The sequence below is a fragment of the Balaenoptera ricei genome, chromosome 2, assembly GCF_028023285.1.
Source record: "Balaenoptera ricei isolate mBalRic1 chromosome 2, mBalRic1.hap2, whole genome shotgun sequence".
In the NCBI taxonomy this organism is placed as follows: domain Eukaryota; kingdom Metazoa; phylum Chordata; class Mammalia; order Artiodactyla; family Balaenopteridae; genus Balaenoptera; species Balaenoptera ricei.
The window spans coordinates 141,983,491-141,999,991 of NC_082640.1; the positions used below are offsets into that span (position 1 = coordinate 141,983,491).

At 37.4% G+C, this 16,501-nt stretch overlaps 1 protein-coding gene across 2 annotated transcripts; it reads right to left on the bottom strand.

The window, feature by feature from the left end:
- Window positions 1-1,237: 1,237 nt before the first annotated feature.
- Window positions 1,238-15,180, bottom strand: GMFB (glia maturation factor beta). 2 transcript variants are annotated; one of them, XM_059914263.1, is made up of 7 exons: window positions 15,059-15,180; window positions 10,618-10,714; window positions 9,285-9,334; window positions 8,544-8,593; window positions 7,971-8,053; window positions 6,537-6,610; window positions 1,238-4,977 (listed from the first exon to the last, which is right to left on the bottom strand). In XM_059914263.1, the coding sequence occupies exons 1-7, from the start codon at window positions 15,059-15,061 to the stop codon at window positions 4,906-4,908; spliced, it is 429 nt and encodes a 142-aa protein (XP_059770246.1). In that variant the 5' UTR covers window positions 15,062-15,180; the 3' UTR covers window positions 1,238-4,905. The 2 variants fall into 2 exon arrangements, with proteins under 2 accessions (XP_059770246.1, XP_059770248.1); XM_059914265.1 differs by lacking the exon at window positions 1,238-4,977 and having other exon boundaries at window positions 6,587-6,610; window positions 7,971-8,054; window positions 8,543-8,593.
- Between the last annotated feature and the right edge of the window lie 1,321 nt (window positions 15,181-16,501).

Below are 16,501 nucleotides of genomic sequence, written 5' to 3' on the forward strand. Positions count from 1 at the left end.
CTTGCCCCTTCAGCAAGGAGCAGTGGCAGGGGTATTTCTACCTAACAAAGGTCTGTGGTGTATTGGGATCTGCCATTCATTACAGGTAAGGAATAGGTCACAATACTGCAGGACTTAATTCCAGGGTAACAGAATCTATACTCAACTGTGTAGGTAACAGTGTCTAGAAACCACCGCCCCCCCCCTCGGTGACACACACACACACACACACACACACACACGGCCTTCCCCCTGCTTTGTCAGGGCACCACAAGGTGGCTTTTGGATGCAACCTAGACATTCTGCTTTTTCTTTCCTGTAATTGGAAAAGAGGGTTACCTCAGCAGGGAGCTTTCATGTAGCCTAGGGGCAGATCTCAAGCAAAGGATGAGAGAACTCCCTGATGCTCAGCGATAAGATCTTTCATCTAACTGGCTTCCCAACATAGCTAAAAATACACCCCACAAGGAGAGAGTATCCACTCAGGGTGCGCCCTCATGCAAATGAGAGTGGGCCCTCACTGAGGGTAAGTGATTAGAAATGCTTTTTGCTGCTGAAAACTGAAAAGGACAAAAAGACAGTGAAGGTGAAAAAATTTAGGAGCTGGCCGTTTGAGTAGCTAAATGGCTAAATTTGAGAAATAAGGAAGATGTTTCCTCTGGCCAATTCTCCTTGTGAGATTCTTGAATTAGGAAGGCAAAAATAGCTCCTTTCACAACTGTAAACAAACTGTGACTACTACATAGTCAATCACAAGAAGTATATGGTAAAGTCTAAATACTATGTAAGTACTGTTGATTTGTATTCATTCAATAGATACCCACGACACACAAACCATGGACAGTAGTCTGTGATATAGGCAGAATGGGTCTTTAACGGACGTTTAATAAATGGTGATAAACTATATTCAATAAAAGATCCTTCAATTTAATTTGATTTCTTACAAAATACACAGATCCTCTAACTTAGTCTTCCCTTTGAAAGCAAGGGTTCATCATTTGAAATAATGCCCTCTGCCCCTACAAACAAACCATTTTAGTATCAGACCAAGTTTTAGAAATTTTTATAATCTCGTTATATTTTCCCTCCCCCCTTCCTACTTTTGCCAAGTGATCCGCTTACTTTGCCTCTTGGTTTTTCCAGATAAAGTAAACAACTGAATCTGTGTGGTTCACACAGATGCCACAATTGAGCCAGGCAGGTAACAGTAACTCCAAAAGGGAAAGGAGGCGAGTAAACAATGAAAAGCTAGAAGTCCTTTCATGTTAACATTTTATTTAAACCAGTACAAGCACCATGCTTAACAGAAGACTGTCCAAAATAAACATGCAATACGAACTCGCACAGACTGAAACCACAGCTTCAGAAGTTGTGCCAGCTGTTGATTTTGTTAAACGATGACAGGAAACTGTTAAAATTCACAAGACTAAACCATTAATGTTTCAAGCCTCCTGAATGAGATTACATTGGACCACCTAAATCAGTGGGAACTACCCTGGCATGTTAGTGATCTCAAACAATATTCAAGTAATTACACATGTATGAACTATACTCCAAAAAGCAAGAAAACACAGTTTCTATCACAACCTTAATGTAGTTGTTTTAAATATCATAGGAAGATGATCACTGATTTGAGATGTCAAATGGCATAATAAGAAACAAGTTTCTCAAGAATATTCAACTTGGGAGCACTGATGTTAAGTGGCCTAAAAGAGTTACATTTTTCCAGAAATACAAAATAAGATTTGTCCAGAAATGTTGAGACACTTCTTCACATAAGTTGTAAAGGCTCAAATTCTGTAGATTCCAGTATTATCAGTCTATTGAACAAACAGGGAAAGCAACCGTACTAAGAATATTTGAATTGATAGATTACGAGTTACTCTCTACTTCCACCAAATATCAGCATTGAAACTCTTATGAAAATATCTTTTCATCACTAGTCCACGTTATGGATTAATGACATTGCTCGTGTTTTAAGGTAGTCCAGACATATTTTTAAGAACGCCTTCCTTACTATCTATATGAGTGGGGAACAAAGACAGCCAAATTTAATTTGGCAATAAACTCCTTTAACTGGAAAATTTTTAAAGTGTCAGACCAGGATACAGTTTATGGCTACGTTCGACTCCTGAAAATAGGAGACAAAAAGGGAGAGAAAAGTGCTGACGTTTTGCTACAAAGATCATTTAGTAATGACAATACAAAATTCAGCAACACCCTCTTAAACAAGAGTATGTTTAACTGCACTAGGCATTTAGTAAACTTTTTAGAAATAGACAATTTGAACATTTATTTTAGAAGTCAATTGAACAAAAACAGCCAGTCAAACAACTTTTTTCCTAACATAATTGCTTCAATACCAGAACAAAGTGAATACTATTCAAAACTCTTTGACATTTTGGAATTTCAGCATAGTAACCTGAGAACAGTTTTCTTCATATGTCATTTATGTTGCCACAAAAACCATATAAAAACATGCTGTGATTACGAGTCAGTTCTATTTTGACAACATTAGATGCTATGCAGAACTTATACAAGGCCAACAATTTCAAAACTAATGGTGACTTAGAAGACCATGAAGGAGGTTCCCAGGAAAAAAGCTGCTGCCAAAAAGGAAAGATTAAGTTTGAAGGCTGAATGGGAATGGCTGTACCAGAAATGGAATGTAAAAACTGGAATTACAAAATCTGGAGTTACTATCAGGGAGAAGGCAGAAAAAGAGATTAAATAGGAAATATACTTAGAACAATGCAAAATTTGGTTAGATGAAAGGGAAATATATATAAAAAACAGAGAACACTCTAGGACAAGGAATCTATAACTCTCCCTATAGGACCAAGGAAGTGAAAAAAATGTTCTACTGATCCCCTAACCTCATCTATTGTCTTGCAAAAATATATGTTATCGATAAGGAGTCAGACAAGCTCAGAAAAGCATGGTTTATCACAGCTCTTTGTCCCTGTTAGAGAACAGGGGAACTGAGAGTTCTGTGTATGGAGGTCAATATTATCTGACATTATGGAGGACCTTCCAATTAAATTAAAAAAACAACAACAAAAAAAACACCTAAAATGTGAAAGACAAAATAAGGAACCTCACTAAAAAATACATTCTTGCAGCCCTAGATTCTCTTATTGCTGTGAGCCTGATGAAACAAAATCTCATTTCCTTCATTCAAAAACATTAGAAGAAGTGTCCAGTCACTTGGATTACATTTGCATTTCTGTAGAATTATAAGCATTATTCTCCAATATCAAAATAGCTGTTTAAAGAATTCTTAAACTTCCTGGGTGAAGTTCTCTCTCTCTGGAAATTGGAATAAAGAACCTTTCCCATTCCTTAACCAAAACAAATACCCCCTCTAGCACTTCCTCATCTCCAACTAACTTCCTATTGCTTCCTGTTTTTTAGATTAGTGAAGCCAAACAGTGTTGCAATAGAAGATTCAATATTGTGAAAATTCCAACTATCTTCACCTCTTTATTAAAGTTGGCACAGAAACCTTAAAAAAATGCAAAGCACATATGAATGGGAGATACGCCAACATAAAAAAAAAAAGCCTTTGCTAGTTCTGAAATGATTAAGATATTCTTAACATAAGAATTCACTCACCAAATCTGGGTAGTCTTTAGAGTCTCAAGACCTTTTGTCAAATTAATGTCAAGATAATCTTAAACAGTTACTCATATGTTTTTAAAGTACACTATATATCAGAATCCTTGCTTTAAAAATGCCAAGGATGCCATCATCTAACAAGACAGGTGTCCAGTTTAGAATATCTTCTCACATTTAGGATGTAAGATGAGATTTCTATTGATGTGTTAATGTTATTAACTATGGCCAAGGTTTTAAGATAACCATTTTTTTTTCCTATGGCACAAAACTAATCACAAATATGCCCCAAATTATAACTCTCAACTGCCATATATTCACCAATGCAAGTAGATAGTTGGAATTTTTAAAATATCAAGTTGATTTTATTACAAATTTCAGATACACATATTAGAAAATTGTTTTACTTGGACCCTTTACAAAAGTATTAATTTCACCAAATCTGGAATACTGGCAGTGTAAAAGTCTTAAACTAAACTTAAAGCTAACAAATCAAAGGCACAGTATTAACACATGTAAAATAACTAGTATTCACAGGACAACATTAAGAGGTGCTTTATAAATAAAGTGTTATTAACCTAGATTCAAAACTATCTAGAAATGACACAACCAGGAATGAGGACTTTAATTAGTTACAATCCATCAATTTCTAAGACTAAAATGCTATTTTCCATAAGAAGAGAACCTAATAGTCATAACTTTATTATAAAATCTAACTTCCAGACCTTAAGAACAAGCGATTGATGAAAAGTTTCTGGACTTGATTAAAAGGATACAGAAAATTAAGAAGGCATGGAATTGATGAAAAAAATGCTTGTAATGCAGATTATACTATAGTAAGTTATTATTCATGGCTCAAAATTGGGTCACTCAAGTCTTTTATCCCAAATTGATTTCAAAGATTTGACAAGTGATAATATGCTATTTTCATATATAAACTAATATCCAGTATTTGTCAAAAGGAGGCAACTGTTGTCTATCACAATCTAATACCCACTTTCCAATGGTGTCTGTAAATAGTAACAAATTCTAAACCGTAAGTTATAGAAATTAGTCACAAGAGTGCAAAAAGTCCCTGGAGAGAAAGTAGTCCACCTAACAATTACAAATATAAGGAAACACTTTACAAAGTTTCATTACTATGAAGATGATTTCCCCTTTGTTCAAACTTTGAACAAATGAAGAATTTTTCTTTACTGCAGGTAACAAACTGTAAATAACAGTGCATTTTTAGGCATAAATAAGTATTTATGTCTGGTTCCAGTATGGTCAGGTTAATACATAAATACTTTAGAAACACAGAAGTTCACATTAGTGGAAAAATCCAAGTTTCTCACGTAACCATTCTTCAGTTAGGTCTTCGGTATTTCTTATTTCAAATACCTTAAGAAAAAAATCAAATATTTTGTATAATTGAGTATTAAATACCAAATTCTCCTTCCTTTCATGTTGGTCATGACTTAATCTGTGTAAATTAGATATACCTTTATGTTTCTTTAAGTGCTAGGGCCTCAGTTACCAAAGTTTAGCAATCAAGACAGCATAAAATCAAAACTCTTAAAAGCACAAATCTACAAATGTTCTAAAAGAGTAGTTTTGTAAATATTACCCACTAAAAGAGAGAGCCAAGTATACACACTTAAAATCAATCCAGTTAGGAACTGGCAGGACCTGTGCTGATCCTCCACAGGTGGAGGAAATACCAGCTGTTTTTATAAGGACAGATTAGTGGTCCACAGCCACAAATCTCTAGCCAGAATCTGAACACACACAGGCCCAAAGTATAACGGCTATAAAAAGACAATGTAATACAGCAGAAAGGATGGGATTTGAGGCCAGATGAAAGTTTGAATCCTAGCCCTGAAATGTACTAATATACAACCCTAGGCAAGTCATTCATCCTCTGAACCTCAGTTTTCCCAGCTAAGAACAGGAGTTTCACCATCAACTTACAGAGTTGTGGTGAGGATTCAATCAGATTATTTGTAAAAGTAACTTGTAAATTGTAATGCCTTAATGCCAGCACTTTAGGGCGTGCCTAGGATTAGAACAGACATGAGCCTGTTAACAGAGCTCCTTCCCAACCACCCAATCCCCTTAGAGCAACTCTAGCATGTTCCCGTGGTACACATGAGGGTAAGTAGTGTCTATAAGTGGGTGGTATCAATGACAATCATGTGGGCTAAAGGGAAAAAGCAGAGGGCACTTAAAAACATCACCTGGGTTGATAATTAAGCACCCAAGGGGAAAACCCCGATGCTCTCCTTAAAATAAAACCTGAAAGGAAATATTATTTAATACCATTCCAGTGATGTAAAAGTCTATTTCAAAACGTTAAATGTATATACTTTTTCAACTCAAACTAATACATGGAAGTTAAATAAAGTTGGAAAGCAAGTACCACTCTTACCTTTAACCTTCAAAAATGCCATAAAACAATGGGAACATGTTAAATCTTGAAGCAGGTGTCTCATATGAAACAGAATGTTCTAACTTAATAAAGCTAATACATATTCTTAAAAATTTAATTTTAGATTTGGAAACAATACAGTTAACTGCATAGTATGGAATTCCTGCACAGAATTTGGTTCATTTAGTCTATGGTAAAGGGCTCAGAGAAGCTTCAAATGCTGCATTTATCTACTAGAAATTACATTATGGAAGATGAAAAATTCTCAATAGATTGAGTAGTTTTCTAAAGCTGCCTATATTTTGAATATGAGTTCTTGTAATCAACTTATAATTTTCATTCCAAAAACACACTTTTGGTTAAAGACTTCTATCATTCTATTTCCAACTAATAAAAAGCTCTAGTTTACTGCTCTGTTCTAAATAACTTTCATCTACATAAAGAAATACTTAACTCTTCAGATTACTTGGATATTGCTCTATTTACAAAGGGAAGAAATTGTCTCAACAAGTTCGTCAAATATAAATACCACCTTGGTGAGTTCAGCTGTTTGGACTAGCTTATTCTTACTCCCAGCATACATCATCTGTTGTTCAGGCTTACATCCTGGAAGAGAGAGATCAGAGTAGAAATGAGACTTAAATTTTGAAAAAGTGATGAGTTTTCATTATTTACTTTATAAAAATGACACATTTAGGATCTCCTATGCTATCAAGTTTACAAAAGCTTCCATCTAAATGTGTAAAGGCTGTATTTTGAGAGTCTTACACTGCATACTGCCTGCACAAAGAGAAACAGCTATATTACTAATGAACAAGGCTTTAGGTCAACAAAAATAAATGAGGCTAGATCTCTACAGATCTTGACTTTTAAAGCCTTGCAAATACTTTAAAACTTTTCAGCACTTAGTTTTGACGGTAAATATCAAGATCAATTTTACAGAGGCCTAATATATATAGGTTTTGGGATGTTGTTGGGTCAGTAGTGTCAGGAGATTGACTCTGAAAAAAGGTTACGCTCTGTTTACATATTAATTAAAAAATAGACTGCAGTATATTTTAAGTGCTACATAAATGATACAAATAATAAAGTTCAGGGAGGAGTTCAGTGAGCAGAAACTTTATTGTGGGCTTGAATGGTGGTGGCAGTGGGAGTTCTGGTGATAATGGATACTTTAAATACCAATAAGCAATTTTAATATCCAATGTAGGGCTTCCCTGGTGGCGCAGTGGTTGAGAATCTGCCTGCCAATGCAGGGGACACGGGTTCGAGCCCTGGTCTGGGAGGATCCCACATGCCGCGGAGCGACTAGGCCCGTGAGCCACAATTGCTGAGCCTGCGCGTCTGGAGCCTGTGCTCCGCAACAAGAGAGGCCGCCTCAGTGAGAGGCCCGCGCACCGCGATGAAGAGTGGCCCCCACTTGCCGCAACTAGAGAAAGCCCTCGCACAGAAACAAAGACCCAACACAGCCATAAATGAATGAATAAATAAATAAATGAATAAATTTTAAAAAAATTAAAAAAAAAAATCCAATGTAAGCTACTCTGGGACTATTCTCAAGATTATAGGCACATCATTCGTAACTACTATTTTAAAGATAAACACCAAATATATATCATAATCATACACATAGTTCACATACTTATAAATAAAATTAAAATACAGAAGAAAATGTACTTTTGATATTTTAAAATGTCATTACATTTCTACTTCCTTAAAACGTCTGTACAATTTGACCTAACAACACTTCTAGGAATCTATCCTAAGAAAAGCAAGTTCTAAGAGATGATGCTTTACAGTAACTTCTTTTTAGGGATGCATTTATGTGTGTATGTGTGTGCGCATATACTGCAATTTAGGTTATTCAACACTTTTCCTCCTTAAAACGAGCATAAAATATGTCTAGTATAAAAATGGTTTAATTTGATCAGAACCAAATATGCACTATTTAAAGAAATTCACTTACCAACAGGACTGGAGAAAATAAAGCACAGAGGGTATGAAACTCTTCCATCATCATGTTGATACTTATAACTATATACAATGAAGGTTTTTCTCAAGTTAAGGAAACTAAAATTACTGCTCTGTTTGAGACAAGTACTTATCAACAAATTTCTGAAAGAAAACACGCACCAGGGGAGCTAGTGGGTGGTAAATTTCTATCCTATCCATTTAGGCCACACCTTCATTATTCATTATCTTTCCACAAAATTATAAATGGGCCCCCCAAAAAAGTTATAACATCTTATACTCTCTCACAAATAAATTTATTAAAAGTATAGATTTAATATGGATTTTTTCCTTCTCAATTTTTATTATAAACATGTAATAATAAAAGGAACTTTTTAAAAATAATATTAATTTTTTGGTTCTTTTCCAATATGAGCATATATTTTATTGAATAATTTGGTCATGATCATGGTGTAGAAGAAAATTTTGTAAAATATGTCTTTTAAAAGTTGAACAAATGAACTTCATAAATAAAATTGTGACCACTTAAAAAAACAAATCTTTCTAAAGCACTATGAGAAAAGGATATCGAGGTTGTCGTTCAGGTAGTTCATCTTTAAGTTCATCTGGTGAAATGCCCTGGAACCATAAAGAAAACAACTTTTAAACATTTTCTTACCCATAAATTCTTAAGAGATATACCAAGCACCTATTCTACTAATAGGTATAAATTCATAACCTTATACCATAAGATTTTATTTTACTAAATTGTACATAAGCTGAGGTTATTAAAACCTCAGTGCGATGAAAGCCTACTCCAGCCCACTCAGTTTAGCTCTGTGTATTAACTAAACATGGGGCTGAGAGGCAGAGTAGTCTATGCTCATGTTCCAATTGTCAGGAAATACTGAGTGAGATAAGCCAACTCCTCAGAGCAACAACAATATGTGATTTAGGGGAAAAAAGTTAATTTCTTTTCGCTCTAAATTAGTTACTTAACTTGACAAAACTAAATATTTAGGTTAAAGGGCTTTAGTTTTTAATTACTGGCCAACCAATTTAGAAGCAAGTTATAAAGTTGACTCAGTTTTTACCAGACATATAGACCTAACTTCTACTACTTATTACCCTGGATTTCATTAATGTTTTATGAAAGGTGATTATATTAGCAAGACAATGCACTACACAACAATTAGCATATGCTTTTCATGCATAATGATCATGTCTAAAGGTTTAGAACTCGCTTTAGAAGTAACTGTAACTAATATAACATTTTTTGGGCAATAATAATTGCTTAATGATAAAACTATATTTAGCTGATCCAACAAACCTCAAGCTCTTCATCCAGCACCACCAGGCGTTTATCCTTATCAATTTTCACTAAAATAAAAATATAATATGAGTAAACTGTGATTCTAATGTGACTTGATCTACCCAACCTGCAGAGTCCTAGCCCTTTTTCTGGCATCCAAAATTAAAACAGGAAGAAACACAAGCATAAAACACAAGCTTGACTCTACAAGCAGTCAGCATTTAAAAGCTTTTACCCAGAATTCCCAGCACCTAATTTGCTAATTTAGAACTTTATGGCAACTCCTTACATTTACTGTGTATGTGAAGAACTTCATAACTCAAATGCACTTCCTAGATGATAAGAAAAGGTCTGAAAAGGTCACTGTTACTGACATTGGTTTATTGCACGTGGTTAGAATTGCAAGCAAAACGTGGAGCAAGGGTCAGGACAGAACAACCGCCAGATTCCCAGCTTCTCCAGAGTCAGGATTTCATGGTGCAGTATGAGTATTCTGAGAAAGTGAATTACCAAATAGTAGTGATATCTCTATTAAAATACATGCAACAGAGCCCAAAGCCAAACTGAAATATGTTTAGATAATCTATGCCTGTATTCTTTTCCATTACTCTGAAAAGTTATCCAATTTTTTATTTTGCACTAATTTCAAAGTAAATCCTGTGAGACACAATATGATCTCAAATAGCTTTACTCTTTGTGGCAAAATGGCACTGACACACATTGTCACTTTTAAGAACTGTATGCCTACGTTGTAGTATTTGTTTGTAAAAGAACCATAATTCAACAAGCTGTTACCACCTCATTAATTCACATCTGCCAGATGCATCTCTGTTAACAGTATACAGAGTTTTACATTCTCACCCCCTCATCCTTCCTTTATCTTTCTAAATCACTACCCACATATTAAATATTACCTAAGAATATAAAAGAAATCTGCATAACATCACATACAGTTCACAGTGGAAGAGGCAATATACAAATCATTCTTTCTACTGTCAAAAGTCAGTGACACTTAAAAGTACTCTCCATGAAACTACAGTTCAAGTCTAGAATTGAATTAAGACTTCACATCACTTTGAACACAATGCTGAACTGTAACACTTTAGGTGTAGGCAAAGGTGTCTCTTTGAGGATGAATGGCCAGGCTATTTTTAGTCCCCTGAGAAGTTAAAGGATGGAGTTGAATGGGTCACTACAAATGACCAAGTGGGGGGGGGAATTAAAAAGTGGGGGAGGGGATTAAAACTGGAGGAGGTAACTTTCTAAAGGTTCAGGTTATTCGATGTAGCTATAGGATAAAGCCAAACTCCAAACTAAGACCATGTAATGGAGACAATCGCTTTTAGCTTACTTATAATGGCAGCATTGTTCGTCTCTTTGCGAAAACGAAACTTTCTCAGCTTTTCCACTAAATCTTCAGCAACATCACAAACTACCAAAGACTCACTCTAGAAAAGAAAAAAATCATGTTATCAAATGCCATGACTTCAATATACATATGTACATGTTAAGCTTATAAAACCTAATACTTTTAAGAAGGTATACTGACACCTACAAATGTCATAATTATGTGAAAGTATTAATGTGAAACACATGAACACTTAAACAGCTTTTAAATCTACCAAGCTTTGTATCTACATTATTAAATTATACACATTTGTTCATCTTACATGTAGGGTATACTTTCTCTTTGGCTACTAAATATCTCAAAGAACTAGACACATAATAATGTGGAATTTCATCAGAACTGTAGAGGAAGGGAAGAATAAGGGAAAAGTCAAGGATCATTGCTGTTAGAAAGTATAATATTTTTGCACTATGCAGCAAGAACAGGAAAATCATCTTATTACACTTGGAGTTAATAAGGCCTTAGTTCATTTTTGAGTCTCACAACTATGAAAAAATAAAAAGAAGCAAAAGTATGAAAAATAAACCATAAAAGACCGATTACATTTTATATCTTAATTAAATGACTACAGGGATCAAAAAAAAAGGAGCTATTAAGAATTATGAAAGCAAAACCAGATGAAACAAATATAAACACTCAAAGAACCTTTTATAAATTATGAAAAAATATTAGAAACTCTTCTCCAGAAATCTGGCAAGGAGATTATCAAAAGCACTCTTCTTTTAGTGGTACAAATGCACTATTGATTGCAAGCATGTGGATGGAAATCTTTTTCTTTAATGTGTAAACTTTGAACACATACAAAAGTAGAGAATAGTATAGTGAAATCCTATGCGCTTAACACTCAGCTTCAACCATTATCAACACATAGCTAATCTTATTTCATCCAAAACCCTCAATACTGCCCCCATGGACCATCATATAGGAAAGGCCCAAAATCATTTTAACTATAAATATTTTAATATGTATTAATAAAATGACAGTATGTGCCATTAAAAACATAAGGACAATAACATTATCTCACCTAAAAAAAAACTAATAATAATTCCAGTGAATTATTCAAGCAGAGTTCAAAGTTCAAATTTCCCTATTGTTTTAATTTTTTTTTTTCTTTTTTAACAGTGAGTTTGATTGAGTCAGGTTCCAAACAAGGTCCACATTCTTTGGTCTCTTCATATATGGGTCTCCCCCCACCACCCACTTTTTCAGAAAATTAAAAGAGTTTCGAGACCAATGCCAAATACGTGTCTCATTACAATCCGAAAGAATTAAGGCTTCAAATTTTAAGTTAAAAGGAAAATTTAATGAAAGCCTGCTTTTTCATACTGTGTTGGTTAAATAAGAGCATATGTTACAACAGTAAATAGCTATCAATTTTAAGTTGTCCTTTAAATTCATAACACTGGTAACATATAAGTTATGATATAACATAGGATGTGCTATTTATACAATTAGAAAGTACATCCCACCAATACATATTATCCAATAAATTAGGCTCCTGTAGGAGTCATGTATGTCCATCCTTTTACTTCTCTTTAGAGAAAGAAATGCTAAGTCATATGGAGCTTCCTGAAAGCAGTATTCAAGCCTAGTCTATTTTTTCCTATCTTTCAAGAAAGAGATATAAATCAGAAAACTAGAATTTCCAATCTTTCATCAACCAAAGATAGAACCCATTAGTAGAAACTAATAAATACTTTAGATTTTTGTAGGCAAAGAGCAATTTGTCATGAGTCTTATCTTACAGTTCTGATACCCAGAGCTGCTTGTGCAATCCTGACACTCTAAGAATAGTAAACCAAGTGAAAAACATGCTGTGATTTAATCTATATTGCTTTTTTTTTTCATTTTTCACCCCTCCCAATACCTTAATAAGGCCAAAAATTCCTTCCTACAAGAAAAAGGACCACGGCTCAGCCAACTCTAATGCTTCCAGTCAATAGAAGCATTTAAAAAATCAGTATAACACCCTGAAAACAACACTATATGGTAAATATTAACATACAAAGTGGAGAGTTGAACTCAAGTGGTCATTTATTGGATAATCCACACAATGAACATTTAATGAGTGTCAGCACGTGCTAAGTGCTAGGGATACAACGATATAAAATAAATAGATTAAAACTATGGGCCTCTCAAGGAGCTTATAAAGTCTATTAGAAAACAGATGTATATCAAAATCATCAGGTAAAAAAATATACACTTGTTTGTACCTAGGATAAGAGCTAGAAAGGACAGAAACTTGATGCTATGAGAACTTATGACTAATGGACAACAGCATGGTTACAGGAGACTTGCCTGAAAAAGGCATCTAAAGGACCAAAATTGCCTATGTAAAGACCCTTTGATTAAAGTGAGCACAGCACATCTAAGATAACGAAAGGCCAGTGTGACTCAAGCACAGAGAACGAGCTGTAACACATACAAGAGGAGGCTGGCAGGGGCTGGACCACATAGGGCCCAGTGGGTCATACTTAGTATTTTGGTCTCTATCCTGTGAGCAAAGGGAAGCCACTAAGGTGTTTTAAGTAGGTGGTGACAGGGAAAGTAATCAGATTGCATGCAGGAAACAGGCAGAGCACCTGGATGAACAGACCAAGACTAGTTAACTGACAAGGCTAGTCCAGGTGAGAGATGAAAAGTAGCTTAGACAGACTGATGAGGATAAAGAGAAGTAGGTGACTTCTGTTAATAATTGTTAACGTGTATTAAACGCTATGAGAAAACACTGTGCTATGTACTTTACATGGATCTCTCTTCATCCTCAAAACAATCCCATTAGATGGGTATTATATTATGCCCAAAACTAAGATTTAGAGAGGTTAAGTATATTCCCCAAAGTTACGCAACCAGGGGAGCCAGGATTCAAGCCAGACAGCCTGACTTTAGCCCACACTTAACCACCACAAAGGAGCTGGTGACAGACAATACTGGGAGGGGTTGATCAGTAAAAAAGGTGACTCCTAAGCTTTTTGGCTTGTGTAAGACTTAAACAGTGCTACCTTTCACTAAGTTAAGGAACACTGAGGAACTCCAGGTTTGAGGGAAAAGAGATGAGTTCTATTTTGGACAAACTGAGGGGGCTCTGAGGCACTCAAGTGGGGAAAAGCTTCCCAGGGGATGTTAACTAAATAGTAGGATATAAATATCTGTACTGGATCTCAGAAGCAAGGTCTGCACTACAAATTCACAAGTCATCTACATATAGGAAAGTGATAATTGAAGCTCTGAGTGTAGGTAAGAAACGAAGGAGAAAAAAATACAGCATGTTAAATGAAGCATTAGGATGGAGCCTAGGACTCCTACTTGTGATGTACAGGGAAGGAGAAATGCATGGGACACAGACAGACCAACAACAGGAGACGACATAGGAGAAAAACCAGTTCTGTATCCTAGAAGCCAAGGGGGAAGCACGAGAGAAGAAAATGCTTCAAAGAGAGGAGCTTGATCAACACCCAGAATGCAGATGAAAGGTCAGGAAACATGAGAATAGAAGAGTGAGTCCCTTCGATTTAGTGACCAAGACAAGATCTATTCGATGGAAGTGGGTTGAGCAATGAGTGGGAGGTCAGAGACTAGAACAGTGGGAGTTTTGTGTTTTGCTTGTAATTAAAGACACGAGAAGCATATTTTAAAACCCGATGGGAAAGATCCAGGAGATCCTCGTTGGGCAATTAATTTAATTCTCCACTTTATTTTTGAGCGCGGGGTCGAACCCATACGAGACGGAAGCCAGAACCCCCAGACCACGCAAAACTAAGCTTTTGACAGTTACTTTACGGCCAAGGGCCAAAGCACTGGGTCAAAAGATTTCCAACTGCCATAACTCAAAGAAAGCAAGGATAAGGGGAAATCCTTAGAGGCAGGCCAGGGGAAGGAGGAAAAGGAAACTAAGGCGAGGCCGAGAGAATGGAGTCAGAATTCGAGCCCTCCCCCGCAAAGGCGGCCAGGCCGAAAGTGCTCGGCGTCCGCCGGCCCTTTGGGCCTGGCCCGGGCCCTTGGGGAAAAAGCCGGCGTTTGGGGGAGCCCTCGGCTGGGCCAGACCCCCGGCCCCTCCGACCCTTCAGCGCAGCAGCAGCTAGAGCCCTCCATCCAGAAGGACCCGGTGAGAATCACCCACCCCCGCTGGCCGCACCCTAGTCGCCAAGCCCGCTGGGCGGTTCGACCCCGGGCCCGGCAGGAGGATGCTGCTCTTAGGCGAGGCGGCAGCGTCCGCGGGCGGAGGCCAAAACTCAGACTGTGGGTACCCACTAGCAGCCGGGCCGGAAGCGGCCGCCGACCCACCCCGGGAGCTGCCCGCCGAGACCGGTTCTGGCAAACAGGAAAGCCCAGCGGGCTGGCCCAGCCCTCCGGCCGGCCCCCACCCTCCCCGGCAGCAACTCACCATTTTCCTTCCGGCCGTCAGCAGCCTTTCGCCTTCCCTCGGGTCCCTTTAAGAATGGCACGACGGCCGCCTCCCTTCCTGCCCGGCGCCTGGCAGAGCCGCCCCCACCAAGCTACGCGGCAGCGTCAGGCCGGCACGTGACGGCGGACGGCGGGCTGCGCGGCTCAAAATTAGCCGAAACGCGAACGCCGGCTTGTTCTTCAACCACTGTAGGGGAGGATGCCCTGTCTGATTGGGAGTGGGCGACCGTGCCAAAATACACTTAAAGCCAGTTTTTGCTTCCTTTTAACTTTCCTCAAGCTCTGAGATCAATTTCCTGGTGACATGATTAAGTCAACGATTTCAGTGGTAAATGTGTGCGTTAACCCTGGCTTCCCTCCCACCCTCTCCGGAACCCTACCCCCGACTCCCACCAGCTTCTGGGACTTGGTTAATACATTTCTTTTCTCAATGGTGTTTATTTATTGAAGTATGATTGAATGATGATTGATGTCTAGATGAGTGCTCTCATGAGCCGTTGTCTAATCGCGCATTAAGAAGTTTCTGTAGGAGGTGCCGACTTATTGGAGCAAGTTTACTTTTGAATGTGGTGGGGAAAGTAGTTTAGAAGAAGTAAGGTTCGAACTCAGAATTCATACAGGTGCCTTCAATGAAAGAAGCTGCCTGAGGCAAGATCTCACGGTGTTTACAGCTTATCCCCAACTGATGCCCCGTCCATAGTAGATGCTCAATTCATATTTGCCGAAAGAGTGAAAGAAGCAAAGAAAAAGAAAATTCCAGAACATGCTCCCACTTCCATCCTTCTTCATTAGTATTAGACTGAATTATTAGTATTTTTAAAGTGTGTGTTTAATATTAACTTTAACGAATTGTTAGCATGTTAATAAGTAGCATTAAATCAGAGTTCAAAATATATAAATTAGGGGCTTCCCTGGTGGCGCAGTGGTTGAGAATCTGCCTGCCAATGCAGGGGACACGGGTTCGAGCCCTGGTCTGGGAGGATCCCACATGCCGTGGAGCAACTGGGCCCGTGAGCCACAACTACTGAGCCTGCGCGTCTGGAGCCTGTGCTCCCAACAAGAGAGGCCACGATAGTGAGAGGCCCCCGCACCGCGATAAAGAGTGGCCCCCGCTTGCCACAACTGGAGAAAGCCCTCGCACAGAAACGAAGATCCAACACAGCCATAAATAAATAAATAAACAAATACTTAATATATATATATATAGAAATTAATTTGATACAATACCTATGTTTTCTCATAAATTAGAAAACTAGAAGGATTAGCTATAAGAAATTCCACAGCTCAACTACATTCTCTTAGTGATCTGCCCCCCCTGCCCCAATACTTTTTACTAGGACAAGGGAACTGGTAAATTTGACATGTAGTACCATATAAGAAATTGTGGAAGAGAAAATGATTTTTACCGGTCCATGAACAGTTA

Coding starts and splice junctions, on each gene's coding strand:
- GMFB (XM_059914263.1), bottom strand. Junction 9,335..10,617: donor GAACAATGCTGCCATTATAA/GTAAGCTAAAAG, acceptor TTTTTATTTTAG/TGAAAATTGATAAGGATAAA. Junction 8,054..8,543: donor CTACCTGAACGACAACCTCG/ATATCCTTTTCT, acceptor CTTGAGAAAAAC/CTTCATTGTATATAGTTATA.